Here is a 16,660-nt window from a genome sequence, read left to right on the forward strand (position 1 = left end):
TACCATGCCAACTACGAGCCAGACAAGCACCACAACTACCATTGCTTCAACAACAGTGCCGACCACGAGCAGTACAATTCAGTCCACAGCCACGACTTCATCTCAGTCTAGCAGAGGAACGACACCGTCTTCAACTCCAGTATCAACCTCAACCACCGTGGTATCAAGCAGCACAACTAGCAGTGAGACACCATCAACAACCGCACAGAGCAGCACTTCGTCCTTGCCTACGACTACTGTCGGAACAAGCACAACTTCTGCCCAGACCACCAGCCAATCTACGTCTACATCTGCCAGTACAAGCGGCACAAGCACTCCTGTCACCACCAGCACAATCGCCACCACCACGGGCTCTACGTCCACCACCAGTAGCGCAACATCAGCTAGCACGACAACAAGCGGCTCTACCAGCCAATCGACTACAAGCACTACTGCCGTGTCGAGTAGCACCTCGACAAGCAGCTATCCTTCGAGCTCATCTTCCAGCAGCTACCCTTCGAGTTCGTCTACTAGCAGCTCGCCTTCGCGCACGTCCACAAGCGTCACGGAGACAAGCACGACCACCAGCCTTGCTACGTCCACAGCATCTACTACAGTCTCTACATCGGTCAGCACCACTGCTCAGTCGACTACTAGTACTGTGACGACGGCGTCGACAACGAGCGCAAGCACTTCCTCGCCGAGCCACTCTACCACTTTGACAACTAGCAGCGCCTCAAGCCAGTCGACCACGCCCAGTGGATCCACGACTGTTGGTTCTTCGACCTCTACCACCAGCAAGCCAGTGGCGTCAACATCGGTCGTGACCTTAAGCTCTACCACATCATGGACAGCTACCAGTGGATCATCTAGCTCTACTACCAGCAAGCCAGTAACTTCGACTACGGTTGTGACCTCAAGCTCTACCACATCATGGACAGCTACCAGTGGATCATCTAGCTCTACTACCAGCAAGCCAGTAACTTCGACCACGGTTGTGACCTCAAGCTCTACCACACCTGCTACTACCACAGGTGCGACAACAAGCAGCGTTTCGAGTCAATCGACGACGTCTAGCGCATCCACAACGGTTGAGTCTTCGACCTCCACTACCAGCAAGCCAGTAGCGTCAACTTCGGTGGTAACTTCAAGCTCTACCACGGCCGTCTCCACCACTGGTTCCTCGACATCTACTACCAGCAAGCCAGTAGCATCAACATCCGTTGTGACCTCAAGCTCCACCAAGCCTGTCACCACTAGCAGCCCCACAAGCACCGGTAGCACCTCTTGGAGTTCGTCAACAACTGTTCACACACCCAGCGGAAGCACCACCTCATCTGCGGGCAAGACCACAACTACTCCCGTCAAGGTTGTGAGCACCAGCACGGCACAGACAACTCCTGGTCATAGCAACAGTGCCAGCACCTGGACTTCCCAAACGCACACCAAGCATACCACGGAGACACAGAAGTCGTGGACCACCACCCTCCAGACCAAGACCAAGGCAACAACCACAAGCAAGGGCCACCATGAGACGACCACACAGGCAACTCCTACTAGCCACAGCACAGGATCGACGACTGGATGGGAAGAGTGGACTACCTCGTCTACTGCTACACCAGTCAAGCCTTCGTCGACTGCAAGCACCGGATGGGAAGAGTGGACTACCTCGTCCACCGCCACTCACGTTCAGCCTTCCTCATCAGTGGCTACCGAGTGGAACGAGTGGACCACATCCTCCACCGCGACACACACCAAGCCTGCCTCATCTGCCGCAACCGAGTGGAACGAGTGGACCAGATCCTCAACCGCGACACACACCAAGCCTGCCTCATCTGCCGCAACCGAATGGAACGAGTGGAGGACTACACCTACGGCTACTCAAGCTAAGCCATCGTCTTCTGCAGCCACAGAATGGGAAGAATGGCAATCATCATCCACCACTACACATACTGAAGCTAAGCCGTCCTCATCCGCGGCCACTGAGTGGAACGAATGGCGAGGCAAGACCTCAACCACCACCACGGTCGAGGTCACTTCAACCCCAACCGCAAGCCCCTGGACTCACCACCCGCACGGCAAGCCATCAGCTTGGTCGAACAGCACTACCACCTCCACTACCACCTCCAGTGCTACTAGCACCAGCACCAGCACCAGCACGGCAACCCCAACTCCTAACAGACCATGGGGCTTCCGCGGAGGAAATTTCAAGCATCATGTTCCCACGCACACCACTGCTGAAAGCTCTCCCGAGTCTACCGAGACTGCAAGCAGTGGCTGGGGTGACTGGAGTGACAAGACGACCGAAGGGTCGAAAGGAGGAGAAGAGCAGAACAAGGGCGATGATTCTTCATCGTGGTCTTCGTGGTCTGTTCGCGGACGCCGCGCCGGACGCTTCGTCAGATAAGAATGAGACCATATGACAGATAACCTGCATTGCATCTACGGAGTTTTGGGTTATCTAAAATGGGCATTCGGACAGAAAAAGCCGTGGGTTTTCGGTATTCTACTTCAACTTCGACAAAGTATCGAAGAGTTTTTGCCGATAAGCGGCTCTCTCTATATATATTTATTCTTAGGATTTTAGTTAGACAGAAATCTGAACATCATTTTCTGACAACATCTCTTCTTCATGAACAAAGTCCATTTCAACACATTGAGAATTTGTCGACCAACTTGAATAAATCTGGTCTCAAAGAGTCCTTGGAGACGAGGTCAGGCTTTGACATCTGCCTCGGCGTCGTTCTCGTCGAATCCGGATACCCCAGTGCACTACAACTCACGATTTTCAAGCTTCGACCTAAGGTTGCAGCAACACAAATGTACCCTCATGCAATCTTCACTAGGCCAACCACACCTAGACACTACGTCGCTAGTACTTTGGGGTCCTATCATTACATTATTCGGTCGAAGTCACTCTTGCAATTATGAAAGAAGACACAGTCATTTCCACAATCATCCATTCACCCCCAGGAAGCTATGAACGACTCCGTTTTCCATTCCCTTTCCCTATTCTCTTCTCCAGCCTCAGCTAATGCAATCTTCCAATTCTGTCGTTTCAGTGTTTGATGCCAAAAAAATCATGCTCAATAGTCGCTTGTTCCCACCAAAAGCCCACAGCAAAAAAAAACTCTGGGAGGATCTGGTTATACACATCTTCTATGATCATAAGAAAAGAAAAGCCACCTTTTTTGCCATCACATCACCCCTTGCGCCGCGGCGGTCGCAACGCAATGCAAACTCATGAGTTGCTGTTACGTTGTTTGGCGGCTGTCTCTCAAGTACTCGTAGAGCTTACACGATGATGTCTCGTGCAGCGAATCGTTCACGGTGGTATCGTCCTCGACCACCTTTCCCTCCCTGGGCACCACCGCCTTGGGCACCGGTATTGCCTCCTTGTGCACCAGTGTTACCTCCCTGAGCAGCGGTGTTGCCTCCCTGAGCAGCAGTGTTGCCTCCCTGAGCAGCGGTGTTGCCACCTGTAGACGTTGAGTTAGTGGTAGTAGAGATCGAAGCAGTGGCGGCAGCAGCGGCAGATGAAGCGCTGGCCGCGTTTCCTCCGGCAGCAACGGCCTTGGCGTTACCACCTCCGTTACCACCTCCAGTAGAGGTAGATGTTGAGCTGGTGCTGCTTGAACCTCCTTGCCCGACTGTGAACTTCTGGCAATCATCCTGAGCACCACGTTGAGCGACCTATAACGAGATTAGCATTGTAAGACGACAGAAGGGTGATAATACTCACAGGCATGAGGACGGGCTGATGGTTGGAAGAGCTGGTCATGGTGCAGACTCTGTAGAAACCGGCGGGAAGACCAGCTGTGACGTTGGCGGCGAGCAAGCCTGCACCGTTGCCATCGTCGTTGATACCCTTGAAGAAAGCGAAGGTCTTCGGGTCGGGAGGAGTGCTGGGTGCCAAGTTGTTACCCAGATCCTGGATGGTGACGTGAGTGTGGCCGACGACGTTGCCGCCTTGCAGAGCCTGAGGAGCAGAGTAGTAGGTGTTTGTGGCGTCGGTGAAGGAGCCAGCGACCAGGTTTTGGGTTTGAACTGTGACGCTGAAAGGGGTGTTGGCATCGATGTCCTGGGCTGGTGCAGGGAAGACAACGATGGACGAGATCATATTTTCGTTGGAAGGGATATCACCCATGACAATGCCGTTGCAGGATCCGGCAGTCACTTGCAGACCGTTGGTCAAGGTCTTGCCACTGCAGAAGTTGATGAAGTTGGCGTTGTCACTGCGTATTGGTCAATTTATGTTCGGCTTGTGTTTTGGAGAGTACTTACGTGGCGGAAGGTGAGGTGCCAGCTACGCTGAGGTTGCCCACAGACTGGCTGCCGGTCTGGACGTTGCCCGAAAGCAGGGTAAGATCGTTGGCGTTACCACCCCCAGATCCAGATGAGGTAGAAGCAGAAGTTCCAGAAGATGTGGCAGCAGAGGCAGAGCTAGTGTTAGCCCCTCCAGTGTTGGCATTTCCCCCAGTGTTGGTGTTTCCTCCAGCGTTGGCATTACCACCAGTGTTGCCTGTGTTGCCACCAGCACCGCCCGTGCCCTTGGCTATAGCCGTAGATGTTAGGGCAGCAAGTGCCAACATCATAATCTGTGTCGTCTTCATTTTGGGTTTGAGTCTGATTGATTTTGCGTAAAAACTGCTGAAGAGGTATCTGCTGGTTCAAGAAAAAAAGCAATTTTTGCTGTGTGCGGAACGAAGGACTTCGCGGTCAACGCGGTCAAGCCAAGAGGTAAAAGGAATGGAAAAGGTTGGAACGAAGCTCTTGAGTCGAAAAGACAAGGATGGAAAGGAATGTTCAGGCACTGCCACGATGGAGAGAAAAAGACACGAATATGGGCGGAGAAGAAGCATCTCTTATGCGTTTACCTTGGCGGTGTCTGGAGGCATGTCGCGGACCAAAGCTTGAGCCATTTGGTACGAAGTGATTTCCTCTGAGGCTGGAAGTGTTTCCAACGGCCACGGATGATACAAGGCCGAAAGGTGCTTCAGGTGTTGCAGACCAAAAGAGCTTGTTGGAAGGTTACAGGTTGGTCGCAGCTTGCGGCTGGATGGCACCAGCTAAGCATTGCCAATGTTTCCAGAGACAAATCTAGATGATGCTGAGATGGTTTCGAAGCGTGTCGGACGAGACGATGGAAACACAGGACTTGTGGGAAACAACGTGTCTGAAACGGGCGGCTGTAGCGAGAAATGCGACCAATTGGCCAAGAGATCACTGAAAGATGATACAGCTAGCCGAGACAGAACTAGTCTTGTGGTTAACAGACATTTAGTGCCTGCTAGTATCAGATTAGACTCACTAACTCATCATCTCCACCACCTCCTTGCAACTCCTATCGACGTCATATCAGGATCCTTTCAGCCTCCTTCAAAACCTCCTCAAAACCCCTCCCCCCATATGAAGTATCTACCGCTACCGCAGTGCTAACGGTACTTCTCCTGCCGAAGAAAGCCTCACCCAGCAACAGAACAAGTCTACGCGATGATCCCCTGTTACACCTGCAGACGGATCGATCAAATCTGTCATCCACTCCTCTACACGAGACTGGCCCCTCTGCTTCACCAACCACATTACTATGTATTCCCAAAATAACCCTGATCCAGGCACCCTCGATGCATCCACAAAGGCCAGCCTTCTCACCCCCTGGGATCTTCCCCTAAACCCCACGGTCCTTAACCTTGTCCCATAGTGCCTCGATCCTCGAATATCTCCGGATGCTCTAACGCGCTCAAGCATCGCTAAGCTTTATCGTCAAGCTTTCTTGTTGCCGATTACCGAATGTCTTGCTCCCGAGTCTCATCGACTCATCGTGAAGCACCTCCTTATTATGTAAAGCTACGGACCCCACCATAAACGCCCTGTGTCACCTTCCTCTTTTTGACATCTATATCATCATATGAAGCCACATGAAGCGCCGCCCCTAAGCCTGTCTGTGCCGATGTACCGTTGTACCTCCTTCGCTTAGCATTACTCCTACCCGGCAGCACTTGCCTGTGGACTCAACGTGGTTGGACTAGGCTACTCGCGGGGTGGAAGATCGATCATTTTGTCCCGGATTACTCCTTTCCCGGTCGTACATACTAGATGATGGTGTTTCGGGATCCCAACCATCCGATTTCAAATGCGAACACCCCTACCTAGACTCCGTACACATGACCAGCACCACGGCCCCAGACCTCCCGCCGCCTCGACTGTCTATGCCCCGATGAGCTCACCTCTCGTATGCAAATTGGCCCTTCCCGAGAGTATCACATTTGCCAGACTGACTTTGCCCTGCGCATCCGTCTTGACGTCAACCTCGACGGCGATTGTGGACAGCCGTCCCATCTCGACTCCCTGCTGGATGCCAAACACCTTTCTTTCCGTCTTCTCTTCCAGCTTCAACTCCTCCGTCTGTTTTGCCAATTCGGTCCCAGCCTCAGACGCTTCCGGCTTGTCGGACTTGGACGTGGATTGCAACGCCAGATAACACGACAGGGCGGAACAAGCACTTCCAGTTCCGGCGTCCTCGATACCATGAGAGATCATGCGGGCTTGAATATTGTGAATCGTAGGCTCTCCGGGCTTTTCGGCCTGGTTCAGAACCTTGTAGTATAAACAGCCTACAAAGCTAGGTGACCAGGCTGAATCCAACTCCGCTTCCGGAGCCTTTCCGGGTTGAACAGCAGTGAAAATATCCGGGTGTTCGGTCAAGTCAACCAGAACGAACGTCATCCCTTTCACGATGGACACGACGGGAAAAGATTTGTTCTTGGCTTTGTCAATGCCTGGGACTATTTGGATCTGAGGCTGTGTTGCTATGACCTGTTCCATAGGTACTTGATGTTGGTGTAGGTGGAAATTATGCGGCACCGAACATGCAGCCACCTGCCGGTAAGGGTTGAAGAAGATAGGGATCTTGCCTGCTTTCGTCAAGAGGACGCCCGTTTGTCGCTGGGTGTCTCGATCGGCCGGTCCTCCATAGTGCATTTTCTCGCAGTAGGAGAATATCTAGTTTTGATCAGCTCCTTTTCCGCTCATGCATCTCCGGAGGGTTCCTTACATAGTGTGCAGCGCCAATCACCTAGACCTGTCAGTCTTGTTGATGCTTATTCGGACAGTGAAAACACTCACAGGATGACCGGCAAAGGGTATCTCTTCACCAGTCTCGGTGAAGATCTCACATAGTCGCGGCATGCCCGGAGCGGGAGCATCATGCAAGAAGACGGTTTCCGAGTACCCGAACTCTTTGGCGATTAGGCCTTTGCGCTTTTGGCTAATGGCGTTCCCACGTATGCCGACGATTGCCAAAGGATTACCTTGGAACTTCTCTGGCGAGAAGACCTGTACCGGTCAATGTTTATCTATCAAAGTGCAAGTCAAGGCTGTAATCCCAACGATAATGAACAGCAAGAGGATGCGTGAGACGATTTAGCGGGCTGTAAGGATGGCGAAGTGGCATTGCACATGGCCATTGCAAGAAGCGTGAGATCGATGACCGGATGATTGACCCTTCATTCTCTTTGGGAAGACGTTTGCTTGACTTACCACCATCTGGCGTGCAGCTCATGTCAGTACCGCTATTTTATATTCGGAGAAACAGCCGCGGTAGACCTACAGTAACAAATGTATGCGGCCCGGAAGCCATGCTTATTGACGGATTCAGACGACTCGAATATGCTGGTGACAAAAAACTTGGGGCAGTCTGCTTTCCTCTGGAGAAGGCGTACTGCAATTTCTCCCCAGAAGCTGGACGATGTGGGAAGATACGAGATGTTCAAGAGCATAGTTACTGCTTAGTCAAACAAGGCGTATGTCGGAACGGAAGAACGTTCATCCATACGATGCTCACGAAAAGCAAAGAGCAGCAGACCAGTCCAGACTTCTTAGCAGTTCAGCCCAGCACATACTGGTAGAAGTGCATGAGAGGAGGCTACATCTGATAGATTGCCCAAATGAAGCGCTCCACCAACCATCCCCTGTACATATTATGCATTCGCATTGCCTCTCAGCCTACAGTATGGTGACTCATTTCCTCCGCTTCATGACTTTTATACACATCTCCTCCAGACCATCCTTGGCTTCACCAGCAGGAAACATGCTGATCGACGCTATCGCTTTGTCCGCATACTCTTGTGCCAGGGCTCGGGTTTGTTCCAACCCATCGCTCTGAGAGACGATCTCTCGTGCCTACGTCACCTCCGTTAGCATACTGAGTTCCAATGGCAGTCAAAGCGTGGTACTCACCCTCTGAACATCCCCCTCACCCGAAAACTTCCTGCCAACCAACTGCCCTAATTCTGGCCTGTCCTTCCATGCGAACAACAGTGGCGCCGTAGCCAGGCCCAGTTCCAAATCAGCCCCAGCTGGTTTTCCCAGTTCGGCTCCACTAATCGTATAATCCAGCATGTCATCCACTAATTGGAACGCCAGTCCCAGATTCTTGCCGTAACTGTAGGCCGCCTCGACGACACTGGGGGCACACTGGCCCAACAAAGCTGCGGCGCGACACGACTTGCTTATCAGACTCGCGGACTTGAGATATGTTTTTTGAAGGTAGTACGTTATCGACTCCTCGCTCCATTCGGGATTTGTTTCGTCCGACGCCGTGTTTTTGAGTTGCATGAACTCGCCTTCCACGAGGTTTGCAATGACCGTGGCCAGGAGCTCAATGACTTCCGGGTCGCGGAGACGGGCGAGCGCTACAGAAGCGCGACCCAGCATGAAATCTCCAGCCAGGACGGCCATTTTATTGCCAAAGGTTGTGTTTGCGCTGGGTTCGGATCGACGGGTTGTGGAATGGTCAATCACATCGTCGTGAAGCAAAGAGGCCGTGTGAATGAGTTCGGTGATTTCCGCGAGGCGGCGTTGCGAGGGGAGGATCGAGGCATCGTTGGGGAAGGCAAAGGTCTCGCTGGATTCGGTTGTGTCCGTCAATGGGGACGAAGGTGCCATCTGGTCTGGATTGTTGTCGTAGAGGATCGACGGTGAGGATATGGGTGTGTCGATGGAGTCTGAACTTCGTGAGAGGTTTGAAGTGTCGTAGTGAGACTGTTTTGCAGCGAACGCTGTCGCTTGGGACATGAGCAGGACGAGTAGCGGCCGGACATGTTTGCCTTCGCTTTGGGTGTAGTATTTGGCAACGGTCGCAAGGACGGGGTGTCCCGACCCAAGGAGCTGCCGGATGTTCTTGTTTAGGAACTTCAACTCTTTCGCCACGATCTTCAGCGGGTCGATGGTGATGTTACCGGTCGGTGTCCCTGGTCGGGAGGGGAGCACGTCGGCAACGGTGCTCTGGATCTTGGCCACGGCGGCTGCCCATGCTGACGGGTTGTTTTGGGAAGTAGAAAAGTGCCGTCTCGAACGGCGGGGAGCTTGTGGATATTGTGATCTGGTCAGACACCATGGACAAACGGTCTGAGTGGAAGCTGTGGATTTTGTTGAGACAGATTGTTGCAAGATTGCAGAACTTGTAGAGATGCGCGCTCTCATGGTCGAAGAGGGCGTGTTATGTGCGGACCCCAGGGCAAGACGCCGAATCAAATTGCCATTGGACCTGAGAACAAGATTTCTAAAGAAACGAATACAGATGTGAAGCTCTTTGCTGTAGTAGTGGACATGGGAAAAATGTATTGACGCAGGATGCGGCGAAAATGCGCCAATCGAACTTTGGGGATCTGGAATTGGCGGAACAATATTTCGAGCTCCGATTGAACCGATTTGACAAAGCTACCCACGACAGGTCAGCTATTCTAGAGCACCAACACCTATACTACAGGTGAGCGTATAGAAGTCATGTACAGGTGCTTCAGTCAATCCGATTCTACGCTGGCGGTGATGGCACATCTTAGAGCTGGCGTTCACAGAGCTTCTCCGACTGATACCACTGTCGGCTTAGATCCTTGGATCTGGCAGAACAGCACTGAGCAGATACCCGAATACGTCGCCAATAGCGCTTGGCTCATGCGAATACGTCCCGTCAAGTTGCAGATTTTGTTCCCAGTCTACCGCCCTAGAAGTGTCACTGGGGATGAGTTGCGCTGCATCAGGTCAGGTGAATGAAGTAATTAGCTGGCTTTGTGGCTGTCCTGCATAGGGAGTCTTTACATAAATCCAGAGACCAAAGGCAAGCAGGGGTCAGTTTGGATATTTGGCTGTAGCGGCCTGGATGATCTGAGTTATTGTGGGATCCTGGGAGGACGGCCTCTCCCTCGAATGTGAACGATATCAATCGCCACGCTCGATTCTCATTGAAGCAGTCACGACAGATGATGCTTGGGTGCTTCTCGAGAGCCTGAGGACGTTCAACCTTTCAACACCTCTCTACTCTTCTCGACCCATCTCCGCCATGCTTGCCATTCGTCATACGAGGCACTGGCCTTCAACCCTGTATACCGCACGACCCTGAAATCCTGGACATCATCCCACGGTCTCGTGGACTGTTGCTCGGGACCTCTTGCCGATCCTCTCAGCAATCGCCTCGCGACACCATGTCCATACCCTCCGTCCCAGCCTGCCTTCTTCATCAGACTCTCCAGCGTCTCCTCCTTCGTCCAGCCCTGCTCCACCGCCACGTCAGGCAGATACGTAGCGCCGTGTCGTCGACCGCGGTTCGTAAAACTTATTCGTATGCCGTGAGTGTCTAGATCCCAGTCCATGGCATCCTTGCAGGGCTCGAAGTCCGCAAGTAGGGTCAACGAGCATGACAGTGCCGGCAGTAACGAGGCTGGGATGGGCGAGAATCGCGTATCGTCAAAGGCGGATGTCAACGCGTATGTGGCCAGCCCTGATGCCAGTGGCATACCCTCGAAAGTGCCTATGCAGCCTCTTAGCGACTTGTGACCTGATCTCGATATGGTATTCCACGTCACGAAGAGCGGGTATGATTCGGTGACAGAGACTCGAGAGGCATAGGACGGTGGAGATTGGTTTCCGGATGCGACACTGGAGGGTGTCGTCAATTGAGAAGTGGAGGATGTGGCTGAGAGTATGGATGGAGAGGAGGTCGATGACGACCTGGATGAGGACGTCGACGCCTTTAGTCTCGATATGCTGGAGAGCTGAGGCCCTGACTTAGGTGTAGCATGGCGGTCAAGGCGCCGTGTCTCTTCATGTGATTCTTCCTCATCGTCCTCCTCTTCTGAGTCCTCTGCTTCGGGGTCGATGTCTTCCTCTCCCTGGCCGTCTGCTATCGCGCCTCCATCAGTAGCAGTGCCTGATTTATAACGATCGTACAATGCAAGGACTCTCTCTAATTTAGGCGGGTCTCGGCGTTCAAAGCTGGCAGAAAGGACTTCAAAACAGAAGAGGGCATGCGCAGAGCTTGCCATCGGACTGTGTTAGGTCGGTCTGCAGGCCGTGCTTGACACCGTGGCTTTAAACACCGTGGCTTTGAACACAGGCGACTGAAGATGATCGATAAGAGATAGAGATGCTCCGTCGCACGAACGAACGAGTAAGATTGAGAACAGTTCTAGATTCGCGGAGGAAGTGGGCGTCGAACGGACAGCGATCGTAAGGAGTGGAAGACTGGCTAGGCAAAAGGAAGAGGTTGGACTAGGGAGACATCATGGTGTTTGAACAGAAGATGCTCGTGCTGCATGTGGCTGTAAATTGGGATGACGCTGATGATGGCCGCGGGAGTGACGGGGCCGAGTCCGGGCGCCTTTTCAGGGTTCAATCAGCCATAGATTGACCTTATCACACTTGCGGAGCCCCTTGGGACATTCGGATTCGTATCTAACATTCGGCTCCACCGTCCATCATCAAGTGGGAATCTGTACTTTTGAGATATTCGACATAATCACTTCCACGTGTCGAGCGAGTCTACAGTGATACCCAGACCTGCATCACTTTCGCTGGTTTGTTGAGATCGTTCACTGCTTGCCCGACTTCTCCCTGTTTCTGATTGTCCGTCATCACTTTCGGCCTCTTGAGGAACCAGCCTTACGGCACCAGCTCCTTTGGCTCGTCTCTCGTTTGCTCGTATCTCTTCTTGCGATCTCCTCTTGTCCCATTCTGCCACCAGATTCCGGTAATAGACTTCGGCCTGTACGGTGATGCTGTAGTATTCAGGTGTCCAGCCAGCCTTGTTCGTGCGTCGTGGGTTTGCACCTGCTTGAACCAAAGCCCGCACGGCTTTCAGGTGGCCCCATGCAGTGGCATTGTGTAGACATATATTCCCTTGCTCATCTTGTGCGTTCACATTTGCCCCGCGTGCAAGGAGTATTTCAATTGTGCTGTTGTCCTCGGCGGGACGCGTGACAGCGGGTCGAGATGTCGGGTCGACTATGGTGGTCACGGTAGGCATAGGCTGGGAGGATGATGCAAGGTGTAGCGGGGTTTGACCTTTGTGATCAGGACGGTTGATCGTTCGAGGGAAATGCCTGCATAGAAGCTCGACGACGGCAGACCGTGAATAAGCTGCGGCTAGGTGCAGTGGTGTCTTCCCATCGGTGTTGACAGAGATGCCCAGGTTATCCCCGTTGTTCGAATAGATCCAGTCCGTCACCTCTCGAGAGCTGTCATGGCCAAGCGATATCAAGACTTCCTGTTGCTTGAGTTCAGATACCCTCCGGGTGTCTCAGATGGTTGACTCACCGCAATCTCTGTGAGACCATATTGAGCAGCGAGATGTAACGAAGTATTACTCTTGTCGGAATAATCGGGATTGTGCAGATACTGAGGGTGGTGCTTCAGCAGTCTGCGGACAAGGGCCACATCGTTCAACAAGATTGCCTGGCGTATTGAGAGGTCCGCTCTGGTCATAATTCGTCAGCCGGACATTTGTCTTGCAGAAGACAAAGCCAGAGGGGAGTTGCGCCCCTTCAGAATCGAGGTTATAACATTCGAACAGATTGACAAACGGAGGATGATGAATGCGAAGATCATGGATACAAGATCAACAATGCAGGAGCGCGGGGCAATTGCATCGGACAAGTAAATGAAACCCACCAATCATTGATCAATGATCATTGTACGGACATACATGGAAATGCCTTCTTTGGTATCTATTTTGTTTATGTATGGCATATCATTATCATTACTGGGTATCGTCTCGAGAACTATATGATTATGTACGTGCCAGTACCAGATTATCCCACGGTAAAGTTGTTGCGACGCCACGCTATGTTGCCCTTCTGGATTAATCTGCTTTTATGCTCAAGTTGACTTCTTGCTCTTCTGTACGTCTCGCTCAGCCTTCTTCAGAGCCCTATTTCTGATATCCACGTGCATCTTCCGGTTGAATGACAGCAGTGCACTGTTCATGGGTCCAAGAACCCCTGTGATCACAGCTGCCACCAGAGCATGACTCCAGTACGGCGTGCCACTGTGTGGGTAGCCAACACTTCCTCCTCTCCGTCCAATCTTTGCCAGTGTAGTCTTCACAAACAACTTTTCGGTTGGAACCTGCCAGTTGGATCGTCGTATCTTGGACATTGAAGATGTGACGAGGTAAGAATGGACGAAAAACACCTCGATACCTTGGGGTGCAAGTTCCGAGGCGAGAGCATTGGACCATTGCTGCAGAAAAGCTTTCGACCCGGAGTAGGTTGCCAACAGCGGAGTGGGTGTTAAACCACCGAATGAACCCATAGTTAGGACGAGGCCCTTCTTGTTTGGCAGCATGCTAGGTAGAACCGTCTGCGTGGCGCGAAGTGTTCCCAAGCAGTTAATGTTGATAATGTTCGATATCTCATTCCAAGGTGTGTCCGCGAATAGTACTGGAATACTATGACTCTGTCCGACATTGTTTATCAGGATCGAGACCTGCTTTCCTTGCACGAGAGATCCTAACAAAGCGTAGTCCGAGTCGCGGTTTTGCGAAAAGTCCATAGCAAGTATTTCCGTGGAGACATTGGGCGACGCCTTCTTGATCTCGGAGGCAAGCGACTCTAGCTTCGAGGCCGTTCGAGAGACAAGAATCAGGTTGAATCCTTTCTTCGCAAGTTGTAAAGCATATTCTCGACCTATGCCATCCGAGCTGCCCGTGACAACGGCCCAGGAACCCTTCGGTCCATACTTGGACAGCTAGGAGAAACAGAGTAAGACACAAAATTGCAACGGAGCGCGCAACGGAGCGCGCACCGGGTGGGGAACGTACAGATTGTCCAGGTAGCACGAAAGTGCTCAGTAGCACTCTCAACGTTGTAAACAGGACCGAGGCCGCCGTGATCGCACCCAAGCCAATCAATGCCGCAGACGGGACAGTCTGCTGCCCCAGAGGCCCGAGATCGATAGCCATGGTGTAAATCTGAGGTTCAAGCAGACTGGGATCTCTTGCCGGGTATCGAAGAGAAGATGAGCAGGGACAGGGCGATTGAGCGCGTGAGAGTGACCGTTTACTGACCAAGGCGGATGAACGAAGCGGAATAAAGATGAAAGATCGCCAGGGGTCCCGCAGTTTGGGTCTTCGTATTATACGTACATGACTGCTAAGAGGGAAATTTCCTGCATAAAGCGACAACGTCCGACCTGCATTCCCGCGTAGCGCGAAAAAGACTTGTCTACGGAGTGACTATCCTGCTGATCATCGTCTTCGGAGTACCAGAGCAATAACACCACGTCACACAGAGCCTCTGCAAGCGAGCATCTTACCTCCGAGATGCAGTCTATACTACCACAATCAGATGGCTACCTGCCTCTATACGTTCTCTTTGTCAGGCCTCCTGTATTCGCTTACCTGCACCGCATCGGCTAATGTGCTACAGGTCGGCGTGACCGCAATCGGCAATGCCATTCAATGCTACAACACCTTGTCTTATACACAGCGCCTCTACCCTGGTCAGCCACCCGCTGGCAAACCGGCGAATCCGGCAGTGACCTCTCCTACGACGCCCCTTTCGTCGAGAACATTTGGAACATACACCGTGGCCGTGGGCGTGGTCAGAATATTCGCTGCCTACAACATAAATGAAGCGTCGTGGTTCTGGATGCAGCTGTTGACCAATGTTATTGGCCTCGTGCACTTTAGCTTGGAGGCTTTTGTGTACAAGACATGCAGGCCTTCTGGTCCATGGTTCGCGCCTGTGACCGTAGCCATGATTGGATTGGTCTGGAGCATTACGCAGTATGACTTCTATGTCAGATAGCGAATGTGCGTATATCATGGCTCAGGTATCTCTGGCGCAGGAGGATTCTGGACCTTCTCTCCTTCTCCTTGAAGCTTTTTTCTGTACAATTCTTCACCGCAATTTTGCAGCCTGACGGTAGCTTGCTCTGGTGTGATATCTCTCTGTGGTTCTGCCATCATCTCGTACCCGACGAGGAATTTTCGGACGGTTGCGCTTCTCAGAAGTGGAGGGTAGAAATGTAGGTGAAGACTGGCGCACTCAATCTCCTCATTGCTGCCGTCGAGAGGCGCCTGGTGTATACCCATGCTGTACGGAAAGCTTGTTTCGAAAAGATTGTCATATCTCCTGGTCACCTCCGAGATGGCTTCCGCAAGGTCCAATTGTTCTTTTCCGCTGAGGTCAATGAGGGAGCGAATGTGCTTGACTGGAAGAATCATGGTTTCGAATGGCCACGTCGCCCACCAGGGACATACGACCAGGAACGTCTCATTCTGAAAAACCACGCGTTCGTTCTTTTCTCGCTCCAGACGCGCATAGTCGACCAGCATATGCCCGCCGCCTTGTTCACGATGATATTTCCTCAAGTGCTCCAACTCAAGCGCCGGCTCCTCAGGAAGTGTTGTGGTTGTCCAGATCTGTCCATGCGGATGTGGATTCGAGCAACCCATCGCCGCGCCCTTGTTCTCAAAGATTTGCATCCATCGATATTGTTCTTGCGGGGTCCCGACGTGTGCGTGATGATTGGAGGGAGGGAGGTGGGTAGGCTTGGCCAGCGCAGCCAGAGGTGACTTGGGTGATATATGTGCTGTATATATGTCCGTCCAGGTCTTGATGATGGGTACGATTTCGGACGGAGACATGTCTGCGAGAGTAATGTTATGAGCAGCGCTAAACGTCAAAACATAGCATTTCCCTGTTACTGGCTGGGCTTTCAGTAGGAGGTTTGAAAGTGTTCCCGCAGCTTCGGGCGAGGAGTAGTCTTCTTGTTCCTCCTTGACAGCGCTGTAATCGTTCACGAAGACGAAGGTGTCTTTGTAGTCGGGATTGGTATCGCCCGAGGCTCTTTCGTTGCCCGGACACAGATAGCATTTGGGATCATAGGATGGTAGGTCGATCACGCCGGGAGTTTCTTGCTGTCCTCTAGAGAATTTGTCAGGAGGCATCGCTTCTACAGAGCCACAAGTCTCTTACTGCCATGGTCTCTTTGTGCGATGCGGCGACACCAGGATCCAGCTTCCGCGGAGAGGGTTGTACCGTCGATGAGAGATGTCGTCCAAGATTTTGTCCGGCATCTTGTAACGAAGGAGATGGTGCACAGGCCAGGAATCTGGCTGTGCTTGCTGGTGTTCGTGTTGACACCCAGTATAACTCGGAAGCAGAAGACGATGCGCAACAAGAAAGTGGGGAAGCTCGCTGCTGGTCGAATGCTACGTGGATACCGGAGTATTCGAGGTGGATTCAACAAGTTGTGGCTCTGGGACAATTGTGCTCGGTAGTGCGATCAAGCGCATGAATATGGTATTCTGATCTCGTGGGTAATAATGCAGCTGAAAAGTGCCTGGTATGCAGCTTTACGATGCCACCCCGCTACTCTCCGGACAAATCTTCCTCGAAGC

At 52.3% G+C, this 16,660-nt stretch overlaps 8 protein-coding genes across 8 annotated transcripts; 1 reads left to right on the forward strand and 7 right to left on the reverse strand.

The window, feature by feature from the left end:
* Positions 1–4: 4 nt before the first annotated feature.
* Positions 5–2,386, forward strand: EDD37DRAFT_647711 (uncharacterized protein; the record flags this gene model as incomplete). The annotated part of the gene is made up of 1 exon (XM_062817917.1): positions 5–2,386. One exon carries the CDS (start codon positions 5–7, stop codon positions 2,384–2,386), a length of 2,382 nt encoding a protein of 793 aa, XP_062673939.1.
* An 863-nt stretch (positions 2,387–3,249) lies between these two features.
* On the reverse strand, positions 3,250–4,783 carry EDD37DRAFT_290214 (uncharacterized protein). Its single transcript, XM_062811123.1, has 3 exons — positions 4,264–4,783; positions 3,722–4,214; positions 3,250–3,672 (listed from the first exon to the last, which is right to left on the reverse strand). The coding sequence occupies exons 1-3, from the start codon at positions 4,590–4,592 to the stop codon at positions 3,274–3,276; spliced, it is 1,221 nt and encodes a 406-aa protein (XP_062673940.1). The 5' UTR covers positions 4,593–4,783; the 3' UTR covers positions 3,250–3,273.
* A 1,173-nt stretch (positions 4,784–5,956) lies between these two features.
* Positions 5,957–7,942, reverse strand: EDD37DRAFT_678143 (uncharacterized protein). Its single transcript, XM_062819633.1, has 5 exons — positions 7,589–7,942; positions 7,519–7,524; positions 7,105–7,314; positions 7,034–7,054; positions 5,957–6,981 (listed from the first exon to the last, which is right to left on the reverse strand). Exons 1-5 carry the CDS (start codon positions 7,616–7,618, stop codon positions 6,187–6,189), a joined length of 1,062 nt encoding a protein of 353 aa, XP_062673941.1. The 5' UTR covers positions 7,619–7,942; the 3' UTR covers positions 5,957–6,186.
* On the reverse strand, positions 7,739–9,605 carry EDD37DRAFT_290221 (mitochondrial hexaprenyl pyrophosphate synthase). The gene is made up of 2 exons (XM_062811124.1): positions 8,218–9,605; positions 7,739–8,160 (listed from the first exon to the last, which is right to left on the reverse strand). Exons 1-2 carry the CDS (start codon positions 9,460–9,462, stop codon positions 7,999–8,001), a joined length of 1,407 nt encoding a protein of 468 aa, XP_062673942.1. The 5' UTR covers positions 9,463–9,605; the 3' UTR covers positions 7,739–7,998.
* A 548-nt stretch (positions 9,606–10,153) lies between these two features.
* EDD37DRAFT_290314 (AMMECR1 domain-containing protein) lies at positions 10,154–11,727 on the reverse strand. Its single transcript, XM_062811125.1, has one exon. It carries the CDS (start codon positions 11,298–11,300, stop codon positions 10,275–10,277), a length of 1,026 nt encoding a protein of 341 aa, XP_062673943.1. The 5' UTR covers positions 11,301–11,727; the 3' UTR covers positions 10,154–10,274.
* EDD37DRAFT_678149 (ankyrin repeat-containing domain protein) lies at positions 11,537–12,738 on the reverse strand (the record flags this gene model as incomplete). The annotated part of the gene is made up of 2 exons (XM_062819634.1): positions 11,537–12,520; positions 12,571–12,738. 2 exons carry the CDS (start codon positions 12,736–12,738, stop codon positions 11,774–11,776), a joined length of 915 nt encoding a protein of 304 aa, XP_062673944.1. The 3' UTR covers positions 11,537–11,773.
* A 249-nt stretch (positions 12,739–12,987) lies between these two features.
* On the reverse strand, positions 12,988–14,401 carry EDD37DRAFT_624115 (beta-keto reductase). The gene is made up of 2 exons (XM_062816146.1): positions 14,075–14,401; positions 12,988–14,001 (listed from the first exon to the last, which is right to left on the reverse strand). Exons 1-2 carry the CDS (start codon positions 14,213–14,215, stop codon positions 13,132–13,134), a joined length of 1,011 nt encoding a protein of 336 aa, XP_062673945.1. The 5' UTR covers positions 14,216–14,401; the 3' UTR covers positions 12,988–13,131.
* Positions 14,402–15,069: 668 nt separating this feature from the next.
* EDD37DRAFT_290460 (galactose-1-phosphate uridylyltransferase) lies at positions 15,070–16,582 on the reverse strand. Its single transcript, XM_062811126.1, has 2 exons — positions 16,236–16,582; positions 15,070–16,184 (listed from the first exon to the last, which is right to left on the reverse strand). The coding sequence occupies exons 1-2, from the start codon at positions 16,334–16,336 to the stop codon at positions 15,077–15,079; spliced, it is 1,209 nt and encodes a 402-aa protein (XP_062673946.1). The 5' UTR covers positions 16,337–16,582; the 3' UTR covers positions 15,070–15,076.
* Positions 16,583–16,660: the final 78 nt, after the last annotated feature.

The sequence above is a fragment of the Exophiala viscosa genome (assembly GCF_022695815.1).
Source record: "Exophiala viscosa unplaced genomic scaffold EDD37scaffold_2, whole genome shotgun sequence".
Lineage (NCBI taxonomy): Eukaryota > Fungi > Ascomycota > Eurotiomycetes > Chaetothyriales > Herpotrichiellaceae > Exophiala > Exophiala viscosa.